General features: G+C 37.3%; 1 protein-coding gene across 3 annotated transcripts in view; it reads left to right on the top strand.

Moving 5' to 3' along the window:
- The window catches only part of ATXN10 (ataxin 10), a 104,220-nt gene extending 77,012 nt beyond the window's left edge, over nucleotides 1–27,208 (top strand). For 2 of the 3 annotated variants that reach the window (XM_055712034.1, XM_027805554.2), the window contains exons 10-11: nucleotides 9,544–9,607; nucleotides 26,364–27,208. In XM_055712034.1, the coding sequence (XP_055568009.1) occupies nucleotides 9,544–9,607; nucleotides 26,364–26,551 (252 nt within the window). In that variant the 3' untranslated portion in view covers nucleotides 26,552–27,208. Of the gene's footprint in view, nucleotides 1–9,543; nucleotides 9,608–15,407; nucleotides 15,555–26,363 lie in introns of those variants that run through there. The other variant, XM_055712035.1, reaches the window with a different exon arrangement.

The following is a 27,208-nucleotide window of genomic DNA, read 5'->3' as shown; positions in this document are numbered from 1 at the left end:
GTTCTATTTAGCTGCAGAACTTTACCATGAAATGCACCAATCATTATACATTTTGAAATAATGCTAGGTCTTTTCTCACACATTATTTTAATTATTAGAGTATTTTGTGTTGCTGTTTTTGCCACAGATTAATTTATATGTCTGACATTGAATTTTTTTTAAATCCTTCATTTAAAGTGAAATGAGACTGCTAAGTAATGCTGGACACAACAAAAGACATCAGAGTGCAGAATATCTGACTGGCATTTAGTTTTTCTTGCTGAATTCAGATGTTTCCAAGGAAGAGTTGTAGTCCCTTGACGTTGGGAGTGGAAGCAATTTTGGAATACTGTAGTAATGTGGGAGAGTGATGACACGTGGCTGCAATGAGGGTGTGTATTCATCAAAAGAGGGTGTGAATTTGAATTGCTTTTCCTCCTTTTCCATTCCCACTTACTCTTAAGTTGTAAGCAGCTGCCTGTTTTGGGGAGATATTTCAGCTGAACTGGGATTCAAGGACTAATTGGAATGTTGAGAGAAGGTAGCAGCAAAGCAGGTGTGCAGGCTGTTGGGGCAGAAGTGAAGTACCAAAGTTGGCGTGAGTAGTCGAGCAGGGATGTTAATAAAGAGTCACAAGACTGTTGTGCTGGTTTTTGGCTGGAAGAGTGGGTTATCACATGTAGAATCGTAATGAGGAAATAAACAGAAACATTCTGTGGTAATCTTTTTTCTGTCAATATCAGTGATTTTCAAAATCAGGATATTTTATGGAATGCCTGGAATTTTGTTCTAGAAGAAAAGCTATTCCAACACAATATAAAATGTGAAACTCAAAAGAAAAGAAACCACCCCAGTACACACAACCAGCAAAACTAAGTCCCTCATTTTAATTGAGAGATGCTTAAAATGCTTTGTTAAGCTTGACATGGAAGACAGAAATACTGTAGCCACCAAAACAGGGGCAGCTTGCCAGAATGGCTTGGAACTTCCTGTTGCAATGGTGATTAAAACAGCTGAAATGAATCAGCCTTTATATCTGTATTTATTTCAAAGTTTGGAGTAATTTGAAGTCTTGCTTTGGAACAAAATACAGTTTTGAAACGTTGATGATCTTGTATAAGTTGTATCCTCAGCCCAGTTCTAGTCACATGGGTAATCTTTACACTTAATTTCCAAAAATTAAAAGGACCTCTTTTATAGCAATGATTTGAAATCAGCAACTCAAAGCTGTCCAATTACTGGTTTTAGGGGACTGAGAATAAGACAGTGAGTGACTAGCAGAGAAACATATACTCTTGTGATGCAAATTTGTACAAATTCAACTGATAGAAAGCACAGGGGTTTAATACTGGATGATGCTTAGCACCATTGTTTTCTCTTGCTGTTGCTGCCAGGACAGACAAAGACTACACGAGCAAATACTGTGTGTTTCAAGCAAAATCTGTCTTGTGTTGGACCTTACTTCATCCATGTTAAGTAGCAGATCTAAACCTAAGAAGGGCTAAGAGCCTGCTCCTCATAGCGGTTTCTGTTTGTTACGGAAAAGTGGCTTCTGTTTGAGGAACTGTACATAAGTGAATGATGGAAGCTGAACTGTTTAGAAAAGAAATTCAACCAATTGTGTCACTGTCTCTTGTGGGAATCTATTCTGAATTTTGAAGTGTTTATGTTGTCTTCTCAATGGCTGGAAACTCCTGTGTTTTGCTCTTGGAAAGACTAGTGGAAAAAATTATTCAACAACCGAGATGGCTTGTTACCCTCTACTCATAGCTGGACACTCTAACTTCTGCTTGTTTTGGCTCAGGCCTGATTGTGTGCTTGGTACCTTTTGTCTTCTCTTCCCTTCCCCCTTAGTAAGGCCAAAACTGTCATCTTCTAACCAGTTCTCTTCAGAGGGTTCTAGGACATCACGAAAGAATTCCACTTTTAGTTTCTAAGATTTTTTTTATTATTTCTAAATTTTTTAATAGCCAAAAAAGAGGGCAAGGGTCACCTCTTTTGGGAGAGTTGAAATAAACTTTGTGTCTCTCCAGGAAATAATGCTGAAAGAGGGAGAATACATTTGAAATCAATGTAGCAGGAGCAACAAGTTTTGTTGCCATGATTTCTGAATTTCAAACATTAAAATGTTAAATATATGCTTACCTAAACAGCAGAGTAGGCGGAAGAGTATTCTGGGGACACTGCCTTGGCTGAAACGGGCATAAAGATCTCTATTAGTTCTCAAAAGTCATTCACACTGGTGCAAGGAGCTCTCAGACTAGCTAAGCAAGTCTGCTGTGATGTCCTGGAGAAAGGAGTCTCTGTCCACAAGTATTTCAGTAGATCTGCAGGATGTGGTGAACTCCAATAATAGACTTGATTGCCACAAGCCACAGCTGCCTCTATTCTAAGCCAAAGTGCTTGTAGTCTGCAGTAGACCTAGGAACCCACTAGCACTAAGGGATTAAAGTGTTCTTTTGTCCTTTGAAGTATAATCTCCCGTGTATCTCCTGTCACTTCTGCTGTTTGAAAAAAAACAAACAACATAAACCAAAACTGAGACTCACAAATGAAAAAAGTGAAGTAACATTTTTTTCAGTACCATCACAGCTGCAGAGGAGCCAATTTGTGAACCTTACCAGTTGATATATTCCTGGTCTTATTAAGCTGCTCTGTTCCTCAAATCGAATGCTGGATTCTGCTCACATGTCTAATTCCTAATTACCTATCTCATTGAGCAGGTCTTGTAGGAAAATTGACTCTTGTTGGTCAGCCTGTTTGGTGGCAGGCTTGAAGGATACATCTCTCATTACACAGTCATGTAGTCCTCATGTAGCACATTCAGAAGGAATAAGATTTAAACATACCTTTAATGGTGAACAAAGACTGGCAACAAGTCCCCAGTATGTATTTCATTGCATCGTTTTTCTTTGGCATGATTCATTCTAGTATGATTTTCTAAGAAGGTCTTGTAAACTTAGAGACAGAAGGGGTTCAAAAGGTTTCTAACTATTTACCTGTCCAGAGCAGGACTGGTTAGAGTATTCATCGTTAAGATTTGTCAGGTCATTTGTGGAGACTTACTGCTGCAGGAGTCTTTGAGACAGGTGTTTCAGTGTATTGCAGTGCTTGACTAACCATTGCTGTTAAAAATATTTTATGAACATGTAATGTGACCATTCTATTTTAAGTCCATTACTTTTTGTGCTCCTGGATTTAGATAATAGAGCATACTTTTTTCCTTGAAGTTGATTAAAGGTTACTGTGTTCACTAGCAAGCTTCTGCCATAGGTTAGTAATGTTGCTTATGCGTTCACTGGTTTTCGCATGAGATGTGGGTTTTAGACCTTACTTTTATTCCTTCCTTTACTTTCTTCCCAGCCAGCCCAGATATTTCTTCAGTATATTTGATTGTGCAAAATTCTTACCTTTTACTCTAGAAAGCCAAAGTTGTCTTACTTTGTACAGTTGAGGAATCCTTTTTGTTTTCTCCCAGGCAATAAATAGGAATAAATTTATATGAATGGTCTGGCATCAAAAATACAAATTATTTTAAGATTTCTCTGTCATGTGAAGTCAGTGAATATGCAGGATTATTCCACCAATGGGCAAGAATAGTGTTGTGGTTTTTTTCTAGAACTGTTTCTGTTTGTTACATACTCTGATAAATTGTTTCTGACAACTTTTTCCAGCTTTATAACCAAGAAGAGGTCTTACCAGAGTAGAAAGAATCTGGTCTTGAACTAATGTGAGGACAAGAATGGACTTACGCTTCTTTCCATGGTCTTAGTCTTTTCATTTTTGTTGAGAAAGATGGAAGAATCTTAGACGCGCACATTCAGGCTGGAAGGGATTTCAGGAGACCTCCTTCTTGATGTTGAATTCAAAGCAGGTTGCTTGAGGCTTTTCTAGACAAGCTTTGAAGAACTCTGAGATGGAGATCCCATGATGTCTGTGGGCAACCTGCTCCATATCCTCATAGTAAAAAATTTTTTCCTTGTATCCAGTCAGAACGTTCTCCGTTTCATTTTTATGACCATATTTTCTCAATTTAAACTACTGTGAACCTGAGTCAGGAGAGCAGCTCTGTCTTTTTAGTAACCTCTCCAAGCTAAAAAAACCCCAGTTCCCTCAACCTCTCTTTGCATGGCGTAGCTGCAGCCGCTTGAGTAGGTTGCTGTCTAATGAATATCAAGGAGAATAATTGCTTGCCTTGATCTTGTGGCTATGCTCGTCTTGATACAGTTTAGGATGGTACTGTTTCATGTAAGATGGGTGTTAGTATCCTGATGATTCAGCTCTTGTAGTATGTTGAAATGTAATAATTTCAGTAATGTGGGGTGCTCAAAGAAAACAGAAAATATAGTCGATACATGTGTTTTCTGCAATTTAATATACTCTTTATTTTTTCTGTGGTCATGCCATCCCAGTTGTGTTATTTTTCCCCTTCTCCTTTACTTCACCTCTTCGAGCTTTTGTATCCATTAAGCCAGTTTTAATCAAATTTGTCAGAGAAATATGGGTATCAGAAATATTTGTTGTACTCTTACTTTGTGCTTTATGAGAATCAGCAAATAGGTAAATGAGAAACGCAAAGTAGTGCTCCTGAGCAAGGAGGTAGGGTAGTGGCAGTTTAATCCTGATCCACTGCAAACTATGGCTGACTTCTGGCACACCTGCACCTCTGAACCATGTGCTGCTACCTGCATGTTTTTCAACTCTTCTAGCTGTATGACAGAACTAGAAGCATTGCAAAGAATGCAGTAAAGGAGCCAAGTCCATAAAAATGTGGTTTGCCAGTTTTGTTCTCCCAGAAACCTTTTTTTCTTTCAAGTTCCATAATGTGAATTGAAAGTTAATACGCCAGATCTAAACATTGTTGGAGATGACTTTTACTCTGGTAGGAAACAGGTGATCTGTAATGAAGGTCATATCTGCAAGTTTTTCCATAAAAATAGTTCTTGCTTGTTCCTGTTTTTTCACTTCTCTCTAGCATATGTGTTTCCTGCCCCCAACCACTTTTTAAACTAGAAATTTGTCTATTTTTAGATGTACTTACCAGCAACAGGTGAAAGGGACAGTAAGTGTTAGCATGGATTACTCCAAGTGTTAGTAGTCCACTTCAGTTTGTGAGAACTCATTTCCTTTTGCTTATCTATAGTTTGACCAAATAAAACTTCTAAGAAAGAGAGGTATTTCTGGGACTGAAACACATATATTTCTCATTCTGTTTTCTGCATCAGTTGAAGACTGAGAATTGGTCATATTCTGATGGAAGGATAATTTATGATTAAGCTGTTGTTATCTAAAGGCATAATGGTTGTTTTGCGTAATAGTACTGATTAGGTAATGTTTCTAATGCCTGAAGTGTTAATGATTCTTTGAAGAGATCATTTTTGCTGGAGGTTTTTTGTTACAGTCTGTATAGTTGCCGGACGTGGAGATTGTAGTTGCATTTTACTAGATGCACGCAGATTGAGCAACAAGCACTGTCATGCTCAGAGAATTTGCATTCTTACCCCTGAGCTTGGCTCTGTTGCTGCTAGAGGGAAAGATTCAAGAAACAGTCTATGGTTAATTTATATACTTTTTCTGGGCTCTGCTGTGAATGATTGTGTTAATGATAATTACTTCTGTGAACTTCATAAGAAAATACCAGGAGATTATCAGAAGTAGGTCTCTTCAGGCAAATATCCTTAATTATGTTAGTGACCTTATTTATATATTGGTCAATAAATGTGAATTCTGTAAGATAACATAAAAACTTTAATTCTGGTCTTAATATTTTCATTGGTTATCAAGGAAAAAAGCATAGCTTTTTCCTCAGGACTGACATGTCCCAGACCATCCAAGTAAAACCCTATATTATTCCTTGGCCATGAGAGCAGTGGGCATATATAGTGTTGGCTGGTCACCTTCATAAGCTCTTTTTTAAATAGCATCTCTGCCTATATGGGCTTCTGTTTAGCATCTGGTTTAAGTAGTCAAAATAGATTATTAAATTCCATGTACAGAGAAAAAGAAAAAAAACTAGCAGTTGCTTTGTCACTGGGGAAGGCATTTTTTTTAAAGTGTAATGCATTTAAATTTCGCACTGGCATGATAACCAATCTTCATTATGTTTCAGAGGCAAGTACAGAAAACAAGTCGGACAGCAATATAAAACTGTGTTGTGAAAAACACCTTTTTTAACTGGCAGAGACTGGTACCTGCCTTTGAATGCTGAATGTTCTGTTTTCTGCTTTTTAGAATACAGTTTCAGAAATTGACAGCATAACATTAGGGTGAAGATTTTGGTACTGACTGGACTGAAACACTAGATATCACTAGTCCAGAGCTGTATTTTTTTAAATTTTAAACTTGTCTTAGGTAACTTTTTTTGTAATTAACTTAAATGCAGTTGAGATTTCAGCCTACACATAGGTTGCAGCTTCATTTACTGTTTCAGCATAGTTCAGAATAAAGCACTATAGTTCTTCATAAGAAAATACCTTGTGGTTTTGTTACAGTACAGTGCAGTTCCATGTTATTGGCCAGCTATGTTGTCAGTAATGTAAATGAAGAAAAGGTTTAGTGACCTTTTGTAACACAGGCCAATGTGAGTAATTATGTTTACCACACAGAGACCAGAACTTCCCTATTGCTTAGGTTCTGTCTATAATGTTTTCTAAAATCTGAATGAATTGCAGTGAATTTCATACCGACCACTACATATTTTTCTTCCCAGGATATTTTTGTGCCCTATTTGAGGCTTGTGCAGTAGACTTCTTTCCCAAGTCCTGCAGAAGATCCCTGCAAAAGGTCTGCTGCCTTGCTCTATACTGTTGCATTTCAGAGATAATTCTCTTCAAAGGAAAAACTCTGAGGCAAATAATTAGTTGGAAAAATTCACTAACTTTTTTATATCGGGCAGTATATTAAGAAGTTGAGACCTAGGATGATGGTTTCTTGGTATGTACAAAATCTGCTGGCATGGGAGATTACAGGCAGGTGAGAGTGAGATTTGAGAGAGACTCAGCATGCAAGTGGGACAGCCTGGTTGGGGGACAGTGATTCCTTCCTTTGACTATCTGTGGCACTTTTGTTGCAGAAATGGCGCCGCTACACGTAGAGCAATTCCAGACTAGCTCACATTGCAGCCCAGATCATTACAGTACACTGGCATGAATTTTAGGTTACCATAAAATGCTATTTCAGTGGATCACTGGTGGTACAGGAACAGCTGACATGCACTGGAACTTCTGTAGTAGTGGTTGCTCAGGAATCAGAGCTTTTCGCCTCACAGGTCACTCTAGGAAGTATATAGGTTTGTCTTGGATGGGTTTGTTGTAAACTTTCTTTTCCTTGCTTCATTTCACTGTGTAGTAAGTCCTAGGTGACATACTAAAGCTGGCATCATGGTGACAAAAGCTATACCTAACTTGCTCAAATTATATGCACAGTTTAATTGTATGATGTTAAGAGACTCTCAGTGGGTATGTAAGGCAGTGGTAGTTGACGTTTGGGTTTTACATTAAGGTATCACTTAGGCTGTGATTTGCTGCTTCTGTTCCCACTTAACTTTGAAGGAATCTCATCATATTCCTGAAGTAACTTTTTGAAGCATGTGTGGATTCTAACTAAAATTTTATTTTCCCCAAATGCTTACTTACTCTGTTAAATGAACTGAATTGAATTGAACTGGAACAGATTGCATGGTTTATTTCAGTTGGCACGCTTAATCTAGATTAATTTGTAGTGTTCAGCAGTTTGAAAATAGGAAGCAACGTTGTAGGCATGTCAGAGTTCGACTACAGTGTGAAAATCAAAGAACTAATGTTTCCCAAGCATGCAGAAGTATTGTATTAGTGAAAGGTCACTGTTCAAGGTTTGAAGTATGACATCATACATGATGCGTGACCTGTGGAGAAAACATGAAAATCTTGTGGAAGGAATGGGTGTTTTAAAATTTGCGTTAACTGTATTTTATGTAGATATAATTATGCATGTTAGCACAGGTGTGCCAGTTAGATATTAAAAGCTGGCAATGATCTCTGATTCTTTACATGTAAGCCTTGCCTGTCTGTATATCTATCTCTGTTACCTTCTCATTTTATATCTTGAGACTCTGCAACAAGATTATATGAAATGGAGCTTGTAAGAGTGCTCAGATTTGCCTCTGAATTCAGTTTTACTGATCAATAGTCTATTCTGGATTTCCCATCTAAATCTCCAACTACCCAACTTTCCTCTCTTGCCATACAAATTGCATTTTGGGAAGCTGATTCATCCTGCAGTGTAAACTTTATGATTTGTTGATTTACATGGTACATAAAAAAGCATCTTATTTTGGGCAAAAAAGATGGAAGAGAGAAACCCATCATCAAGCCACAACCTAAACTGACATTCCGTCTAAATTGCTTTGTTTGCCAGTTCTTGGTTTGAAATTAAATTTTAAGGGGATAAATGATTTGGGATTTGGACAAGTATGGTTTCACTATCACAGAATAGCTGGGAGGGACTTCTGGAGGGGAATGTCTTGTCCAGCCCCCCTGCTTAAATGCAGATCAGGTTGCCCAGGACTGTATCTGGAGTGGCTTAAACAATGTAAGTAATGTATCACTATAAGAATATAAACAATCTTTATGCCCGGAAGTCTTCTTAAAACTACTTTTGTAATGTAAAAAAAAAAACCAAAAAAAAGCTTATACGTCTTAAGAAAATATTTCCAAGGTTGAAATTTTGCAGATAATTTAAAACAGGTTTTCATGTAAATAAGTAACACTATCTAAAGCTATAAATACGCATGATGATGTATGGTGTTACAGTATACCTTAGAAGTCTAGATAAATTTCTTATGGAATATACTTTTACTAAGATAATTATGCTACATATTTATTGTTAACATCAGCTTCTGAACTCTTGGTAGTGTTGGTGTGTTATGTACATATGACTATTAGGATTATACATTATTATCTTATCCACACACACAAATGTATTAGTGTGATTTGTGAATTCACATGTGTATATATGTATCAAAAATAAAAAATTACAGATCTCATCTTTGCTAGTTTGCTAATAACATAATGAACACCTTATTAAAGGAAAAAAGTCAGTGGCTCTTGATATAAAGAATTTGTGCTTAGGTACATACAGGTAACACAGTGCTTTTAAAGTTTGCATAAATTCAGAAGGTACAGAAGACATGTGACCCCATGCTAACTTGTGTGCATGTTTATAGGTTTTTTTCAACTTTTAGTTTCCTATTTTTTCACTCCATATTTTTTTTTCTGGTTCTTCCTTCTGGAAGCAAGCATGAGCTGTCAATAAACGGCTTTTCTGGCTCAGTGCGAGAAGCACGACACAGAAAATACCTCAGTCAAACACATGCTAAATGAAGGAAGAGTGAAATTTTTGTCCGCTGGTGTTACTGTTTTGTGATACTTACTGCTGATAATACCAGATTCACTCTGCAATTTATGTTAACGTGTTTAATATTTTTGATGAAACACACATCCCTGTTACGTTTTTGCGCATTTCTTGCAGGAAACATACTTGGTATTGTTGAGACATCCATTAAATTAATCTTTTGTTTGTATTTAGGTTTATGAGTTAGACGGCATCCCCTTGATCCTGGATAACTGCAGCATGGATAGCAACAATCCTTGTATCCTTTACAAAAGAATTCTAATTACGGAAGATGACTCATAAGAAAAGTTGTGGGGGTTTAATATGTTTTTGCCAGCATTGCTTTCACTTGGTACCTAAGTCTAACTTGTCATGTGTTTCTAGGTTGTATTTAAACGCTTGGTTCAGAAGCGAGCAAATTCATAAAAATACTTTCAGGAACTGGATTCTAAGGAAGTTGAATTGTGGTTATTCAGTTTCTTAAAATTATATTACTGGTGTACAAATGTCAATTCAAAGAGCTAACTGTGATAGAAATCTGAATTAAGACTGTGTTTGGTCATTGCATCAGATCTTGGAGCTTTTGCTTCAACTGAAATCTATTCAGTAGACTGAAATAAGTATTCCATCAATTCTATACACTTATTAAATCTGACTGGAGAACTTATTCTAAGCACAGAGACAAGGCCAGCAAGCTGTGATGAAAGTGTGTATAATTGAGAGAATTAATGATGCAGATTACTTATATGTTGGGGAGATTTTAATATAAATGACATTGTGCTTCATATTCGGGATTTTTTCTCCTCGGGTTTAAGTGCAGAGACTTTCCAAGATAAATTGCTATTAGAGGGAAATAACTTTATATTGAAGATAAACAGTTGTTAAGCAGACTTACCAATCTCTTCATGAACTAAATAGTAATCCTGCTGGTGTGTTCAGTGGGTGAGTGACTATTTTCTGTCATCAAATCATTAGCTTCTTGTAAGTTTCTGGTAAGTGCATCTGGAAATCAAATGCCTTTCCTGTCCAGAGTAATGTCAGCTTTCTTATACGGAACACGTGAAACAGGTTTTATAAATTAATTTGTCAGAAAAAGCTCACTTCTTAACAGGTATCATAAAAACAAAATAGAAGTTGTGAAAATGTTACATGTTCCACAGCACACAGTTATGAGAATATCTGCATATTAATATATCTTAAAAGGATAAAATAATGTAGGGACAGATGATAGCAAAATGTTAACAGTCTGGGGGGAGGAGCAATGGGTGTTAAGTATCCTCTGAGTTATTCACTTTGTCGCTTTAAGTGCAAGGTGTTGATGTTCATCACTGTTCCTTTAGTTGGAGACCTGACAGTGCACTGAGTAGCAGAGCTGTACTTCCCCAGTCTGCTTCTCGTAAGGGGCAATGCTGGATGTGGTGGGAAGGGCAGGGGAAGTAACCTTTCCCTAAGCAGAAAAGCAGCCCTGAGAAAACCTCATAAGCAGTTTTGGTCCTGAGTTATTCTTCCTTTGCTGGAAAACACAGCTGTGCAACAACTTTTAGAATTTCTTTCTAAGATTAATCCTTCATTTTAGCCGTTAGTAAAAGAGGATCAAGTCTGAGGCCTTCAAAGGGTAGAGTTGCAATTTACAATCTTGAATGAAATGAAAATAAAATATCATGGGAACCTTTACTGCATTTTGAGCAATGTGGAACTTCATACCTTTTGATACAGGCTGACATTTTATGGCTGTACTATAATTTTTTTACCAGAGGATAAAACTTTGCTTACTTGGGTTTTAAAGACATTGTGACACCTCTTAATATGAGCTTTCACCACTGGTCCATAGCGTACAGTATTCAGGTGTATGAAAAAGTAAGTAGCACTTTGGCAGAGCCAGGGACTAGCCTGCTGTGATGGTTTGCTGCCATCAGCTTTTTGAGCACAGCTTCTGGTTACTACTGTGTTTATTGTTTTGACCTAGAGCTATTTCAGGTGCCCCTGTGCTACGTGAAGTTAACGCTTCCTGCTTCTCTCCTGCCTCTGATCTTCCTCACCAGCTGTGTTCTTCGTATGTCTTTATGCAGGGAAGCAGAAGAGTTTGCAGTTTGTATCTTGTTTCTACTTCTAGACGCTACAAACCAAGTCCTTAGTAGCGTGTAGGTACCTGACTCCATTGCATAACATTCCTTTGAAGAGATTTGACTGTTTCTCTCCTCCCTCTGTGCACCCAGTCCTGTCTGGCACAAATCCATTTTATAATGCTTGCAAACCAGAGCAATGGTCTTACTAAGATTTGAAAGCCTGCTTGCTTAAAATTGAAACATCCTAAAATTGCCTCCATTGTTAAACTTTGTGATCCAGAGTGAATATATTTTGTCTCTTTTCTATTTTCAAGGAATATTAATTAAAAGGAAATATTTAGGTAGCTCTTGAGCAGGGTGTTGAGAGAGTTGCTGAAATTTGAATATGATCACTCAGTGGTGCTACAGTTTGCCAAGGTGATGTGGAAAGCTGCAAGGGAAAGCTCAGTGTAGCTCTTCAGCCACAGTTCCTTTGGGGAGTCATGTCCAGAAACTTCTCTTTACGTTCTTGTTTCTAGTGCCTCTTTTTGTGGTTTCAGGCTGTGTTACTCAGATTTCTCCTTGGATAAAGCTGACTGGAAAAAGTTTCATCCAGATTCCTTTTATATAAGAACTTCTTAGGTTTCTTTGCAAAGTCTTTGTAGATGTACATTTTTGTTTGAACTTTATCTGTTTTGGAGACACCCAGGCTCTACTGTTAAGATGTCATTATGTTTTCTACTGAAAACAGAGTTGATATACCAATTTTCTACATTTTACTAACTAATTTCTGCCTCCAAATTACACATACAAATTTTTCCAAAGAAAAATGTCACTTTTGTGGTAGAAGTGATAAAATTGTATTTTTCTAGACAGAAAAAAAAAATTACCTAAAGTATGCAATTCATCAGGAGAAGCTGGACTGCCATGTTAGATGTTAAAAGAGCTCTTTATTACCTTTGAGAGGAGAAATCCTTTGATAAATCTTTTTATTTGTAGTGTATGGAAGCATACTGAAATAGGAAATGGGTCTGCTCTTACCCTAAAATAAATTCCTTTGTAAACCTGTCATTACCTTAAAATTGCATCCTTTGAGATCTTGAACAGTTCTGTAATGTGCGAGGAAATACCAGGAGGTTCATCGCTTGCGAGTTTGCTAGCTGAAGTTCAACTAACATGCTTGCATTGCTTTAACTTCTTAGGTTTGAATTCATCTTTCAGTGATCAGTTTGGGAGAACTGTTATCTAATTAGATCTTAGACTTCTATCCTTTACACTTATACTAACAAATAGCATTTTTTTCCTTCAGGATATTTCATGAGTAAAGGCAACAAAAAGCCTTCACCCTCATTAGTAACAGACATGAGGATGATTATGGACAGTTAAGAACAAATTTGCTTTATCTCTTGCAATTATCTGAACTGGTATTTAAAATTTTCAGCTACTATAACTTTGCATAGTTCCATGTAAATTCAGTAGAGAGATGCTGAAAGATGCTATTAGGCTTTTAGCACAGGGGAAAAAGATAAACAGTGAGACTGGGGAGATGCAGTTCACCTACAGACCTTGGGGTCTTGAAGAGTTAAATGTCAAAGAAGGTTGAATGTCACTTTAATTTTTTCTATACCCTTCAAATCTTCCATGTTGGATTGGCTGTATCCTAATCACAACTGTCCTTCTGTATTCAAAAGGAAAAAGGTGTTTCAAAATGCAAGTGGAATTGTTTGCCTTTAGATTAAGGAGACGTTCTTTCATGAGATGAATTTTTGGGTTTGAAAATTCAGTTTCATGTTCTGCTTCTGAAAAGTTGGGAGTGTTGTGCTTTACTTATGTAACCTGTGTTTAAAAAATAAATACATTAAACATGCCACAGGGTAGGAGAGTGAGTTGGAGATGCCTATCTGGTTAATACCAGTAAAAAATTTCATCCAGTTCCTGCTTTTCAGGTTATTTGGGTTGAAAAGGTGTTCTAAATTAACATATCTTGTATTTTGCTCTCTGAACCACCATCTTCCTCAGCTCTGACAGGCTCTAGCATCAGACAGGCCCTTTTTGTTCTTGTCTTTTACGTCGTCCTAAGCTCTTACTGCTCCTTCCAGCTTCCACTTGCTTAAGGCAAACATAAGGAGAGAGGCCTGTTCTGATCAAGACTGTTGACCATAATCATACAAAAAAGGTGCTTATGCAAGACTTTAAATAAACTAACCTGTTTATTATTGAAGACTTTAGTTTAACTTGGCTGTTTTTTCACTACTTCCTAACAATTGTGATTGTAACACACAAAAATGTGCCTTTTTTTTTTTTTTTTTTTTAAATTTAATGGCTGTCCTTAGAAATATTTTAGGAAAAAGCATATTATCCAAAGTACTGCAATGTAATACCTGTTATTTAGTGGTAAAACTTGAAAATCAAAAGTGAAGTGCTGTTTTGAAGATGAGATATTCTTGTTTTTTCAGGATGCTTGCCACTTTTTTGAGATTCCCGTAGTAGGTCTCTTGATAAATTTATTTTGTGAATGTCTGAATCTAATTAGAATAACCTTAAGTAAGTGTCCATATTATATTAACCCCTAATCAGGCATGTTTCTCTGTTAGCCGATAAAGCTATCACAATTGAAGAAAAAATATCCTGCTGGAGGTTGTGTGAGTGTGAGATACACACACATGTATGTTTATATATATGAGTAAACACCCAGCTGGCTATGTTTTAGGAGTAAGAATTTTCAGCTTTTGTGAAGGGGAAAACCTGTGATCATGGATATCCATGCATAAGCCCCTTGGTTTGAATAGTAGATGAAAATGTAGAAAAAACAAGTTGATTTTCAGATACTCCTTCCCTAAGCTGCTTCTATTATATTCAGTCTGAAAGTCATCTGAGAGGTAGATTGAAAATACTTTTGACTTCATGGCAGCAGCAAGTATAATTGTGGTTCATGAAACTTCTGGCTAAAGCTAGAAGAAATCGAGTTGCTATGGTCTACAACAATGGCAGTTTGTTTTTGTGTGATGCCAGCAAAGACTTTTGGGGGAGCTGACAGAGATTTTATTTCTAAGTTACAGAGTGCAACCTAAAACAGGCCGCATGCTGTAAAAAAGCCTCACAGCTGAATAGAAGCCAGTAGAAAGCAAAAATAGGAGTGTGAGTTGACTTTTTAGAGTAAACCCTCATACGGCTGAGCATTTTCACATAAATGTGGCTATCTCATCTATGTTGGCAAGAAAATGCAGCATAACGTTAAATCAGTAATGGTTGTCTGTCTTTGGAAAGCTCACTTTAGGCACTGCCAGTGTATTTAGTAGTTTGAGGTGACCTATTTGATTTTGTATTTTCATAAGCCTACATAAAATCATTTTATTTCAGTGGATATGGTCAGTGTAGAGGACCTAGACTGCTGATGAAAACAGTAATGACCTTATTATGCCCAATCAAGTTCTGCCCACTTGGAAGAAATCACCCTGTTCCTCATTGCATTGAGACTAACTTTGCTGCACAAGTAAGTTTAAAGTCTGCTTGGGCTAAATGGAAGTGTATTCTTTGGTAGAGGGCTTTAATTTTGCATTATCACAGGTTACTGCTGCTGCAGCACTTACCCTTGGACACAGAGCACTATTAGAATCTTATTTTCTGTAAACCACTACTGATTGTGTCACTATAACTTTAACAAAAAAGGTAGATGGTAAGTTTTTAGTGACCCAACAGTGATTGAGGTCGAGAGTAAAAGAACGGGACTTGCCAGCACAGGTAACAAGCAGAAAGTTGTTGGCCTGAACCTTTAGGTGCATAGTGCCAAATACAACACAAAATACCAGCTGAGGGGGAACCAACTACCATGGATGGAACTAGGATGAAAAACAATGGTCAAGGAAGAAGAAACCACTGTATTGCCATATTCCTGTTCAGACTAATTCAACTCCCAGTGTGCTGAGAATTCTTCTTTAAAGAGAGAGTGCAGGATTTCTGGCTTGTGGCATGTGTGCAGACCTTAACTCCTCCCTGTCTTACAATTATATTCAGATGAACTGGTCAGACTGGAAGCTGGAACAGGTACAAGTGTGGTTATTCATTGAGCAAGAACAGTCTGAGGGGGGCTTACTTCTTTTACCTTATTCAGCAGACCAAATCCTATCCTGTTCCTGCAAGTTGCTGTGAATTCTTTATAGCTGTGTTTTGTTAGATACTACTGGAGCCTAGGGGTCTGTGTGGCTCACAAGGGAATCCCTCGGTATTGTATGATAAGGGTTGGGGGGTGTTGGCTGTAGTATTGGGCCAGTTTCCTAAGTAATTCCCAAGAGGCTTCATCCTTTTCTTTATTTCTCATGGTGAAAGGGGAGAAACACAGCTATTCCCAAACACTGCTTTTGATTTTACTTGGGAAGGTCATCTGCTCAGCAATGTCTATTTCTATGTATCAGGGTGTTTTGACACTCTTGAAAGAAGCATTACAAGTAACCGGTCTTGTTCTTACAGAAGTGTTAATGGACTAAAAAGGTCTGGATTCCATTCTAAATAGGATTTTTCTGTGCAATATTGAATAAAGTGTCCTGAGTGGGATTATTATAAAGCTCTGAAGGGGGGAGGATATAGGTGCACGCGCCCTGTTGAAAAGGTTACAGGAGTCATTTGTGTAACCTAATCTTCTTTTATATCACTCTTGACATTGGCTTCCCATCTGAAGAGTTGGGATAATACAACTTCCATGTCTTAACCCATTGTTTATCTTTTCTGTATGTTGCAAACTCTTTGGAACAAAACTCAGTTAAAGGTGGAGAACCAAGTAAATAACCCTACCACAATTAAGCATGGTAGTAGGTAGACCTAAATTCTGACTCAAAAGACTGCACTTCTGAAATGTTAATTGCAAGAAAATGTTTACTTTAGAATGAAAACAAAAATGTTAAGTTTTCTTGTGAGGTGTTCTCCATCTACCAGCTACCTCAGTAATCCACAGCTACCCAAGAACAAATTTTCTCTTGTCAAATGCAGTATTCTCCTAATACAAAAAAGACTAAGACCACAGAATGAATGTGGTGTGCAGCACAGGAAGAGATACTCTGAGAAATGAAAGTGCTGTCCCTTTTTTTTCCTTCTAGAAATGACCACAGATTAAATTTAGTGCTTGGACATTTAACAAAGTTGTAATTCCTAATGGTATATTTCAGGTTGCTGATTCCATAATTTCAGGATGCAATTTATTTAGTGTATCTGCAGGATGATTAAAATAGTGAAATCCAGTGGGGTTGGGGGGGGGTGTGTGTATTAATTTTCTCGAGAATATATAAAATTCTAAATCAAATTGGGAGAAATGTAAATACAAAGACTGTTCTTCAGTATCTTACTTCTACCCACCTCCAGTAAGTGACAACTACCATCATTAAGAGACTTGTGTGATTCACAGGGTCCCTCTTAGCGCTGGAGGAAGTTTAACAGAGGTATACAGAATGCAAGAAGGCTCTTTCAAATGCTACATTATAATATTTCTAATCCCTTGAGAAGAGTAATCTCTGTAGATACCAACTCATGCATGTAAAAGTGAGGAATTGAAGTTAATAACTCTTATTTCTAAACCAAATATTGTCATATTTGTCCTCTGCCCTAATCCTCTTGGTGGATTTAAATCCATGACAGGCTTGAATTCTTGAAAGAAAGTGGATCTTTAGTTACCAGGAGCACCAAAAAAAAAGAGAGAGAAAATATAATATTTCACTGCTTTTATAGCTCAAACAGCTTTCTTGATTTTTGTGTAGACTTTCCTTTGAAAAATTCCCCTCTGGGCTGAGACAGAGCACTAGAAATTTGAGACACAAAGGTTTTTGTTTTTTTAAATAAAGCTAGGAGTGGTTCAGAAATATTGTTGAGAATGGAATGCCTTCTGCAACTGCCTTATCATATTTCAGTCTGTCTTCTTGACATTGTTTCTTGTATTCTTATATTCATATGTCATATGGTCAGTGCTTTGCATAATATCTTTTTTCTGACATTTTTCTTTTGTCCTGTTTCATTATTATTAAAACAATCTGTAATTTCAGCTGGCAAATGCATTGTCTTATGTAGCTCTTTTCTGATCCCTAAATCATTTTCCCTGACTTTCCCAGATCTGTCTTTACACTTTGTTCTTTCTATTTCTGTAATGGTTTCCAAAACATAACCTTTCCTTTCTCACTAAGGATACATTTGCAGCCCATTCCACTGACCTTGTTGATTTGTTCTTGTCTCTTGGTGTTCTGAGTTTCCTTCAAGGAGGTGCAACCATTTCCTGAAATTGTAGCAGATATAATTGTGGCTAATGGCTATTTTGCAAAACATGGGAGAAAAACCTTAGTTGGTTATAATTTAGTTGCATCTTTCAAAACACCCATTTATTTAACCATTGTTATTTTTGGATGCACACTGAACATCATTTGGTGTCTATGAGAATGGAGCTGGAGTTTCATTTACCTTCATTGTTTTGATTATTTGTCATAAAGTGATGTTTGAAATTACTAAAAGCAGCAGGGGTGAGAGTTATGCCACATAAATTGTTTAGAGACCTTGAATCAATGAAATGCTCAAGTACAATGCTGAAAGAGAAACTGGCTCACAGATCCTTATAGAATCTACATGAATAGTCTCTAGAGATTATAAATAGAAAAAGAGCTTCTGTTCAGGTTGTGATTCAGTTTATCTTGTCATCTACCTTAGAGTGATAAATTATAATTAGCTTGACCACATCTCGGGTATTAACTAGGTTGAGCTTTTAAGTCTAGTGCCAAATTTTTGAGAGTTTTATTTGACTTCTATGATTTCCATTTTAAAGCATTTTAAAGCTCTTTATTTCTAATATGTATGCATGTAAATGCACTTGAATATATTTCTCTGTATAGGTGACACTTTTTTTCTTTACATTTCCAAGGAAATTTAAAATTATTGGAGTCTGCATGATATTTAATTAGCTTGTGAACACAGTTGCCATCGCTTTATGCTGTAGTGCTTTACATCTCTATGTTTGCGGTAGGTTTTAATAGTAATTTGATATACAAGTTTCAACTTAATGGAATTTTGCATTTTTTTCTGTACCTGGAAAAAGAAGATAAGCTAAAGCATTTTTAACAGCTAGGTCACAGCAATTGAAGCTTTTTCTTTTTAATGTAACAACCTGCTAACTCTCTGGTACCTCTTATAGATAATAACAGATTTATTTGTCATGAATTCTTAAAAGGGGATTAGTGTAATAGAAGGCAGTGTAAGAACAGAATATTGTAACTGTGGAGCAGTTAGCTTGAGATTGATCAAAAGTGTCATTCTTTCTGTTTTAGAACCAGATGATTTATAGCTACTTATAAATTACGGGTTTCTATTAAAAATGTAAGTCACAACTTAAAAAAAAAAATTGGCAGCCTAAGCAGCAAAAATGAATGTGTCATATTGATGGTTTTTAGCTAATTTTACAGGTCTGAGTATAGGAAAAAGTGAAACAAACTACAGGTTATGGCGCTTTTTTTTTTTTTAAGTTCTGTAAGTTTTGGCATATGAGGCATTATAATAAAAATAGCCTGACATAGCTGAACATGTACTACGGCTTTTGTAGCTCTGAAGTACCTGAGTGAAATTTTGTTTGGTTTCATAGTATACTAAGGTGTGTTGGCACTGTACTTTTAAGTCCCACAGAGCGTGAAAGGAGGCACATAGAATATGGATTAAATGTTGTTTAACTGGCAGGCGTTAAAGACTAATAGCAATCTGGGCATGTAATACTGTTCAATGATGTCTTGTGTGGTCTGTTAACCTTGAAATACTGGTGATCTGGGGAGAAAAATCCCCACATTGCTTTAGGTAAGAAATGTCTTAGTAACCCAAATTGCTGAAGTAGTAAACAGCACTTTGATGAACATTGGATACCATTTAGGTGGACATCAGTGGAGTATGTAGTTAAATACAGTCAAGCCTAAGAAATGAGCTAAGAACTAAGAGTGAGCCTCATAATTTGGCTCTGGATGTCAGAACTGGACACTGCTGAAAATGTTTCTCTAAATGACTTGGAGAACGTGGACCTTACTTGTGGGGCTATAGCTAGGAGTGAGAGAGCAACTGAGTATTATGAGCTTTTGTTTTTCATTTTTTTCTGAATTACTAATAGCCAGAAGGAGCAGGCAACTGTGTTGCACCTGCAATCAGCCTTATAGCAAATTTTGGCAGAATTTGTAACATCAGCTCTGGTGCCTATACTTCAAAAGGGATGCTGGAAAATACAAATGGAGGGAAGAGGTACAAGAACTATGCAAAGCTTGGAATATCTCCATTGGTTTCTCTCTTTAGTTGATGCAAAAGGTGCTTACCGAATACCTTGATTATGACCTGTGAATTATTTTTTTTTTAATCTACAGTGAAAGTCAGTGTTTCAAAACAATTCTAAACAAATCTAAATCGGAGCTAGATCACAGATTGTAATGAATGAGATTCTTACCCACTGGAACAATTTATTTAGGGACACAGTGAAATCTCCTCATCAACATTGGATGTCTTTCAGAAGGAGGCATGAAAATATCTTGTACATGAAACAGAATTGACAAGCTCAATTTCAAGAATGGCTGACCTTTGGTCGTCTGTGTTGTGTGCAGAAATGTTGGGCAAAAGAGGTAGAATCATCCATTCTGGTCTTAAAGTATATTTCTTGGCCATAGATACTTAAAATATGTGAATTTTCACTGAAACTTATAGCTGAGCTATAACATGCCTGTCTGTTGATTATACAGAAGATATCAGTCCCATTTGAAAGAAACCTGTATCCCACAAGGCACACTTCAGGAAATGGGTTCATCATTATAGATGATGGCTAGAATATCAAGAAACTGATACAAATACAGGTAACCAGAAAGGTGGTATTTGCTAGAGGAAGAGATAACTGCTGGTGTGGGAGGTTAGTGGAGGCTTAGGAACTGGAAAATATTATTTAATGTACAACTTTTTTCTGCTATGGATGTTTCAATAGGCTGTGAATTACAGAGAACGTTGCCTTGGTGTTGAAACTGTTTTGATCCCATTTGTCTGTTCTGAGATGGTATCGTTTGAGATCTTTCTCTGGCAAAGCAGTGTTCTTGTACAGAGTGGAATTCGAGCTGGAAACCCCAGCTCAGGTTTTTGGGGATAGGGTTTCTGTCTTTACCAAACTATTTTGTGGAAGCCAGTTTGTATGGGGAGTGCTTGCAGTAAGCATCAGCAGCCCACCCTGGGCTTCCTGTCCCAGTAAGGAGCAGGAAAGGGCTGGCTGCAGGCAGCGGATTTCGTGCATGTCCAGTGAAGCTTTGCTGCCACGTAGTGGTGGAGACTGCAGCTTGTTGGCCGTGAGTGGTCCAACCCTCCAACTCATCCCTTGGACCAGTGGAGAGTTACCTGTAGCAGAAATGAACCTTTGCTTTTTAGGTTCCCCACTCTTACAAATCTTAGCCCTAAAAAATGCGATCAGGAATAAATGCCTCTTCCAGCATCCAACGGTACCTCTCCACCTTGGAGGCTTCTAGGGTTAGGTGCATTGTGCCGTCTGCTCTGCAAGGCCTAGGTCAAGCAGGGGAAGGAAGGAAGGTCGTTCCCAGCTGATACAGTGCTGCCTGTTTCTAGCTCCTAAACCCAGAATGTGGTGACTGCGATCATAAGTGATAATAACTGCTGTGGAATAAATAAAAATGCAGGCAACTAAAATATTCTAAACGTTTTTATTCTAACTTCTAGGCAAAGTATCTGAGGTTTGTATAGGCTGAATTCCTGAAGTTTTCTAATGCTGATAAGTTAATATCAGGTATAAATAAAGTCCAGGCATTAATTCTAAACCCATGAATGAACTTCTTTAGAATAAGTAAATAGATTAAGATAAAACTTTTAGTTCTTTACATTTTCTGTAATTTACTTTTTTTTAGCAATGTATTAATATTAAGCACAAGTAAAAGTTACCCTGAAAAGGTAAAAAGTTGTAAGGAATTGCTATCGTCCTAAACAGCTTCTAGGGCTTCATAAAGCTACTACAACCCCCAAGAGGAAGAAACTTAGAGAACTGTGTAAGCAATCTGGCTGACCGTGAGGGACGAAAATCCTGACTTTCTACTACGTGTAGTCAATCACAGCACATTGATCCAAACTCTGATTAACAGTTGTGGTAGCTGCCTAGAGACCTCTTTTAATGGTGAGAAGAATTATCTTCAAGTTGCTGTGAAAGAAAAGTACTTAAAAGGACTGAAAGACTTGAAGGGGAAATAGTTTATGTCTTTTCAGTGTGGTCCAGTCAGATCTGTAAGTGGAAGTGATTCATCTAACATGACACTTCAGTATTTCATTCCTATCTGCAGAAGTGCTAGTGGCAATTGGATTACTTGTTGAAGACCAGAAAGAAGTATAATTAACAAGAAATGTATTTTCATTATCTAGTTTTTAGCCCTATAGACTTGTTCCAGAAGAGCTCCTAGAGAAGTTGGGTGGCTTTAGGTGTTGCATAAACAGCTGGATTGAGTAGGGTTCCAACCAGTGTGGGTTGTCTTTCTTGATAAGGTTTTGTATCTTTCTGTATTTGGTTAAAATATGGTCAATATTTAAATAGTCAAAAATCTGATTTAAATGAGGTACTGGAATTGGGCAAAGGATATCCTGTCTTTCTCATTATGCCAAATACTCTTAAGGAAGAAAGTTTCCTAAGTAATCATTTAACCATTGAAAACCAACTGTAGTGCAGGAAATGGTCTTAACTAAAAGAAAAAAAAAGTATCTACACTATGTAATAAATCAAACTCTCCATCAAGGATGTTATATTTAGAAATGGCTCAGTATTAATAACTATCAAGGGGACTTAAGAAAACAGATGTATGTATTTCATTCTCCTTGTCACCACTCTTCAGTATCCTATACTAGTTAATGATAATACTTAACTTTTAACACTTACTACATGCCTTTTTCAAGCAACATAGTTTCCAGTTTACTTATGCATTGCTGTATGTCTACCTCATCAGATTCAAACCTCATTAATAGTTATGTCTACTATCTTTCATCCGTAGAATCCACATCATTTTATAGAACAACTTATAGAGGTCCTGATGGCTGCAATAGACTTGCCAGTAACATTTAGTCCAAATTGGACCCCCTGATATGAGAATGAAAAGCTGGAGTACTCTCTTTGGGAAATGGTTTGTAAGTCCTCCTCTCCAATAATGCATCACAATAGGATATTGTTTAGTGGCTCCTGACAGTTTGCAGTTGTGTTTTCACACACCACTAAATTTACAAAACAGTCACTGTGCTATTGCTAGCGTTGACTCTGGCAACCTCTTGTAGTAGAATCCATGTGAAAAGAAACGAGAATTGTGAAAACTTCCCTTTGCAGTCAATGGCAAAATTTCCACAGGATTTAGTGGCATAAAATTCATGGTTTATCTTGATTTCAGATAGTAAAATTTTTCATCCTTTAGGGCAGATTGCTAGCACATTTTCTCCACCTCTCTTCCTTTTTTCCTGTATTCCCCCCTCCCTGACAATTGAAGTTACGACCTAGAGGAGTGTAGATGATAAATTTTAAATTGCTGTATGAAAGTGTTACACAAGTATGGAACACCAGGCAAGTTGATTCAGTTTTGTTATTGTTTGTGTAAATCAAAGTAATACAGGAATCCCATAGCATACAGTGCTGAAGGATTTTGAAGAGTTGCTCTAAAGGTGTACAAATGTTTGCTTTCGTTCCCTAAACCCAGGTAGTCTGGTAATGAAGCTTCTGCAAAATAATAAAAAAAAAAATCTTTCTTTTGTGTGCCCTCTGCACTGTGGCAGAGATATTGTAATCTACACTTGTCTGTAATATTAATTTGAGAATGCAGTATGTCCTGTTGGAAAAATCTGGACAAGTCTACGCAATCAGATCTACTATGCTTGCTGCATTTCTTTTCTTTTATGCAGTTTCACAACAAACAGGCTCATGCTCTTATTTTGTAGTAACTATGGAAACTTTAGAAGCTCTCTTTCTAAAGCTGAGCATACAATAAAGTGCTTAAAGTGTTGGTAGGATTAGAGACTCTAGAATATGTTTAATTTTCTCTCTGTGTCTCTGTCTTTGGAGAGAGGAGCAAGAGGGTAATGTGAATATTAGCTGGGGACTAGCTTTAATCTCTGCTGACACTTAAGTCTGTCTAGGTCTACACACAGCCATCCAAAGGTCTTAGCCTCACACAGCATGCGAACAAGGGAAATCATGCATATTCATGACTGAATTTACAATGGAAAACCTACATACAGAAAAGGGTTTTTGAATGACTGAAAATGTTATTGAAACCATTTTGCAGCTTCAGCTACAGTAGTCAGTAATGACAAATGCCATAATGATGATAGAGTTCATAAGATAATGGGGATGTCTTAGATATTATGTAAGCATGAATGGATATGATAATAGGAAAACATCATTTGCTGTGGGGTTTAGCAGTTGTTTTGTGTTGAAGGACATAAAGATGATGGTAACAGGATTATTCCCAAGGCTAATACACAAAAAAAATATTCTAGAGAGTACTTTTTTCTCTGTGTGGCACTTCGGATGATTGAGAACTGTCACTCTTTGAAAATCACTTTTATTCTTTTCAAAGGTATTCTTTTATGCAAGTGCTGTATTTCATGCAGAGCTGTATTTTAGAAACACAAGAGAAATCTGCTACTCGTTCCAGGAGCAGAGCCAGGGAGGGTGGTAGCATGTTTCTCACAGTCCATTGGGAGAACTTCATGTTACTTTCTGGCACTCGTGAAATGCTCTGAATTAAACCTCAAAAAGACCTGCTAGGTATCAGCTTTTGTTCCTCTGCATTCATCAGCTTGCATATTTTACTATGCTGAAATTTATTCTTGCTGTTGGAGCTGATGAGTGAAATTCTGCTCATATATGATTTTATTTATTTGGTATTTTATTGTTGTTTTATATACTTAAATGTAATCATCAGTGGAAGTATTCAGTTTATGTAACTTAAATGTAGCTTGGCACTTGTCTTTTCATTTAACTACAGTAATGATGCACTGGCAGAAGAGAATACATTGATATTCTGTCATGTTCGCCTATTAAGGCTTTGTTGTGATACATGATTTTATTTTTTCTTCTGAATTTCTCTCGTGTCATGACCTCATGCCAGAATTTTTTATATGAGGGAGGTGTGCAGCAGGTTTCCTGACAAAGTCTGAAGAACGCTGTCAGAAAAAAAGTGCTATAGTTGTTACTGCTTTGCTATTTTTGATTTTTCAGTTTTGGACTGCTTGAATGTGAAAATAAATGTAAACTACTATTAAAAAGCAGGGAGGGGGTTGTTTCACTGATGCATGCCAATGCAGGATTGTTCCCTAGCATGTGTGTTTTCTGTGATGTTTGTCCAAGCTACTCTTCATTTAAACCCTTCCCTCTCTGTTGAGGATTCCTCATGTGCTTTTTATTTTAGTCCCTTCTGTATTCTGTTTTGGCATCTAAGTAGTGCTGTGGTTAGGTATGGTCATAAGCTGCGCTTTTTTTTTTTTTTTTCCCCCCCCCCCCCCCCCCCAGTCTCTTGCACTCTGTTTGTCAGTTCCCCTCTCTTAAAATGTGAGCTTGTGAAGGCAGGCCCTGGTCTTGCATTAAGAAAGCTGCTTCTGCTACCTGCTGTTGTTCATCCATGTTGCCTGGTGCATCCAACAAGCCAGCATGAAAGACTGCTTCTGCTGAAACTGTATAAGCCTGAAGGGTAGTCAGAGGTGGTGATAAGGTAGGCACAACAGTCGGTGCAAGGTGCACAGAGAAAATGGCAAGATTGCCACTGTGAGAATGTGCATGCAGGGGTACTGGATTTTCTAAATGCTGTCGTGATAAGTTGTGTCAGAAGGTCCAGTTCCTGCTTTTTATTATTTTGGCTGAAGTTCCCATCTTCCTGAAGGGAGACATTTTCCCCTCCAGTCACCCCCTGGCAAATGCCCATAAGAATACTAACTTATCTCTGTGCTTAGACACTGTCCAACTCTAAAGACGTCAAGGACATGAGTAAATTATGCATATTCCTCTACTGGATGTGAAGCTACATGTAGTAAATAATTGGTGCCCTGCAGGCAAACCACTTCTGTGTGATTCAGAATGGCTTGCCTCCCATATGGGTAACTTGTGAAAGATTATATCGTAACATAGCTTTTCAGCTGCAGAATTGGGACTAACATCTCTGACACTTCATAAAATGAACACTGTAGTTCACTTGGAAGATGCTTGACTGATAATCCTGGGAATTTAAATCGTTTGTCTGTGGCCCTGACATGTGCCTCAATCCTGGCCTCAAGGGACCACCTTAGAAGGTGAATGAGTTGCAGCTTGTGCCCATTTAAACATGAGCAGGAGCTACCTACTGATGATCTTAGTGTCTGTTCTGTTTGCGAGTTTGTAAAACCACCAGGCACAACGAATCACATTTAGATAATACTAGAAGTATTTTTAAGTGTCTCCCATATTACTTGTGCTATTTTCAGTTGTTAACCTGCATAAGATGTGTTTTTCTACATTTCTTCAACTTTTACAGTGAAAATAATAGTTGTCTTCTTTCTTGTACCAGATTTACAGCTCCTTTTGTTTGCCAGGTCTTGGAAGCGTAGTGTCCAAGTGTTCAGATCGTAACACAGTGACTGACTTTTTGTCAGTAGGAAAATCACTGGAACATTTCAGTTAACTGCAATTTCAATTTAAAACAATACATCCTTTTAATTCCTGCCTTTCGATTGTATTTGTGGGGTTTTTCTAATTCTAGATATAACCTACTAAATTTGCCTGAAGTTAGTGGCCATATGTCATTTAAATTTAAATTACCTCATATGCAAGTATTTTCAGGTTCAGAGTTATTGCCTCTAAATGTCTTTTTCAAACCCTTGATTTCCACTGTTTTTCTGGGTTTGAAGAACTGGGGAGGGAGAATGCAGTAAATAATTAAAATAAGCATTGTTTTGTCTTTAAATAAATACGTGATCCTTAACTTTGTCCAACAGTTGTGAACCAGTGGGCAGTATATGCTATCCGAAATCTCACTGAACAGAATGAGAGAAACCAAGAGCTTATTGCGCAGATGGAGGAGAAGGGGCTGGCTGACAATTCTGCCCTTGAGAGGATGGGTTTGGAGATAGAGAAACGAGATGACAAGTTAATTCTGAGATCTGCCAGGAAAAAGCCGTCATGAACAAAAAATTAAGAACAGTCAAATCATGAAAGGAGGATTTCTCTTTTAAAATATTTACCCCTGCCTGGGCAATCAAGATTTCTTCAGTTCCAGTCTGCTGGAAGTGTTATGTTCGTTTTCAGAAAAACTGCTGAGTGATACTTCTGCCTCACTCTTGTAAACAAAAGGACACCTATATATTTTCTAAATACCTAGGTAAATTAATCTATGGAAAAAGATCTTTTCAGATGGTTTACATTTCATTACTTATTTCATTAATAGAAAGATGTCATGCGTGCAGTATTGGGTTGTAATTTCCATTGCTGAACCTGGAGATAACTGTCATTAAAAACTCAACAAAGAAATAACTGCCTTGCACTCTGCTTTCTCCATTTAAAAGATCTGTGCTGAGTCAGGGCTAAACAATGAAAGTTACTCATTTTCAATCATGGTGCTCAAATATCTCTACTTACATAAGGATCAGCGGAACACTGCATGTACATAAATATTCAGTGAATTAAATGTGGCATGCCTTCTGTGTATTTAAATTATTACTAAATTGTCTTTTCTACCTTGCTACCTTTCAGTCTTCATGACAAGTATATTAAAAGCAAAGCTGAAGCTGTTGTGGCAACAGATGCTACATTCCTTTGCACTGGGGCATGTCTCTGTTTTGGA

This window comes from Falco cherrug, chromosome 5, assembly GCF_023634085.1.
Source record: "Falco cherrug isolate bFalChe1 chromosome 5, bFalChe1.pri, whole genome shotgun sequence".
Lineage (NCBI taxonomy): Eukaryota > Metazoa > Chordata > Aves > Falconiformes > Falconidae > Falco > Falco cherrug.
This window is presented reverse-complemented; position numbering and strand designations above follow the sequence as displayed.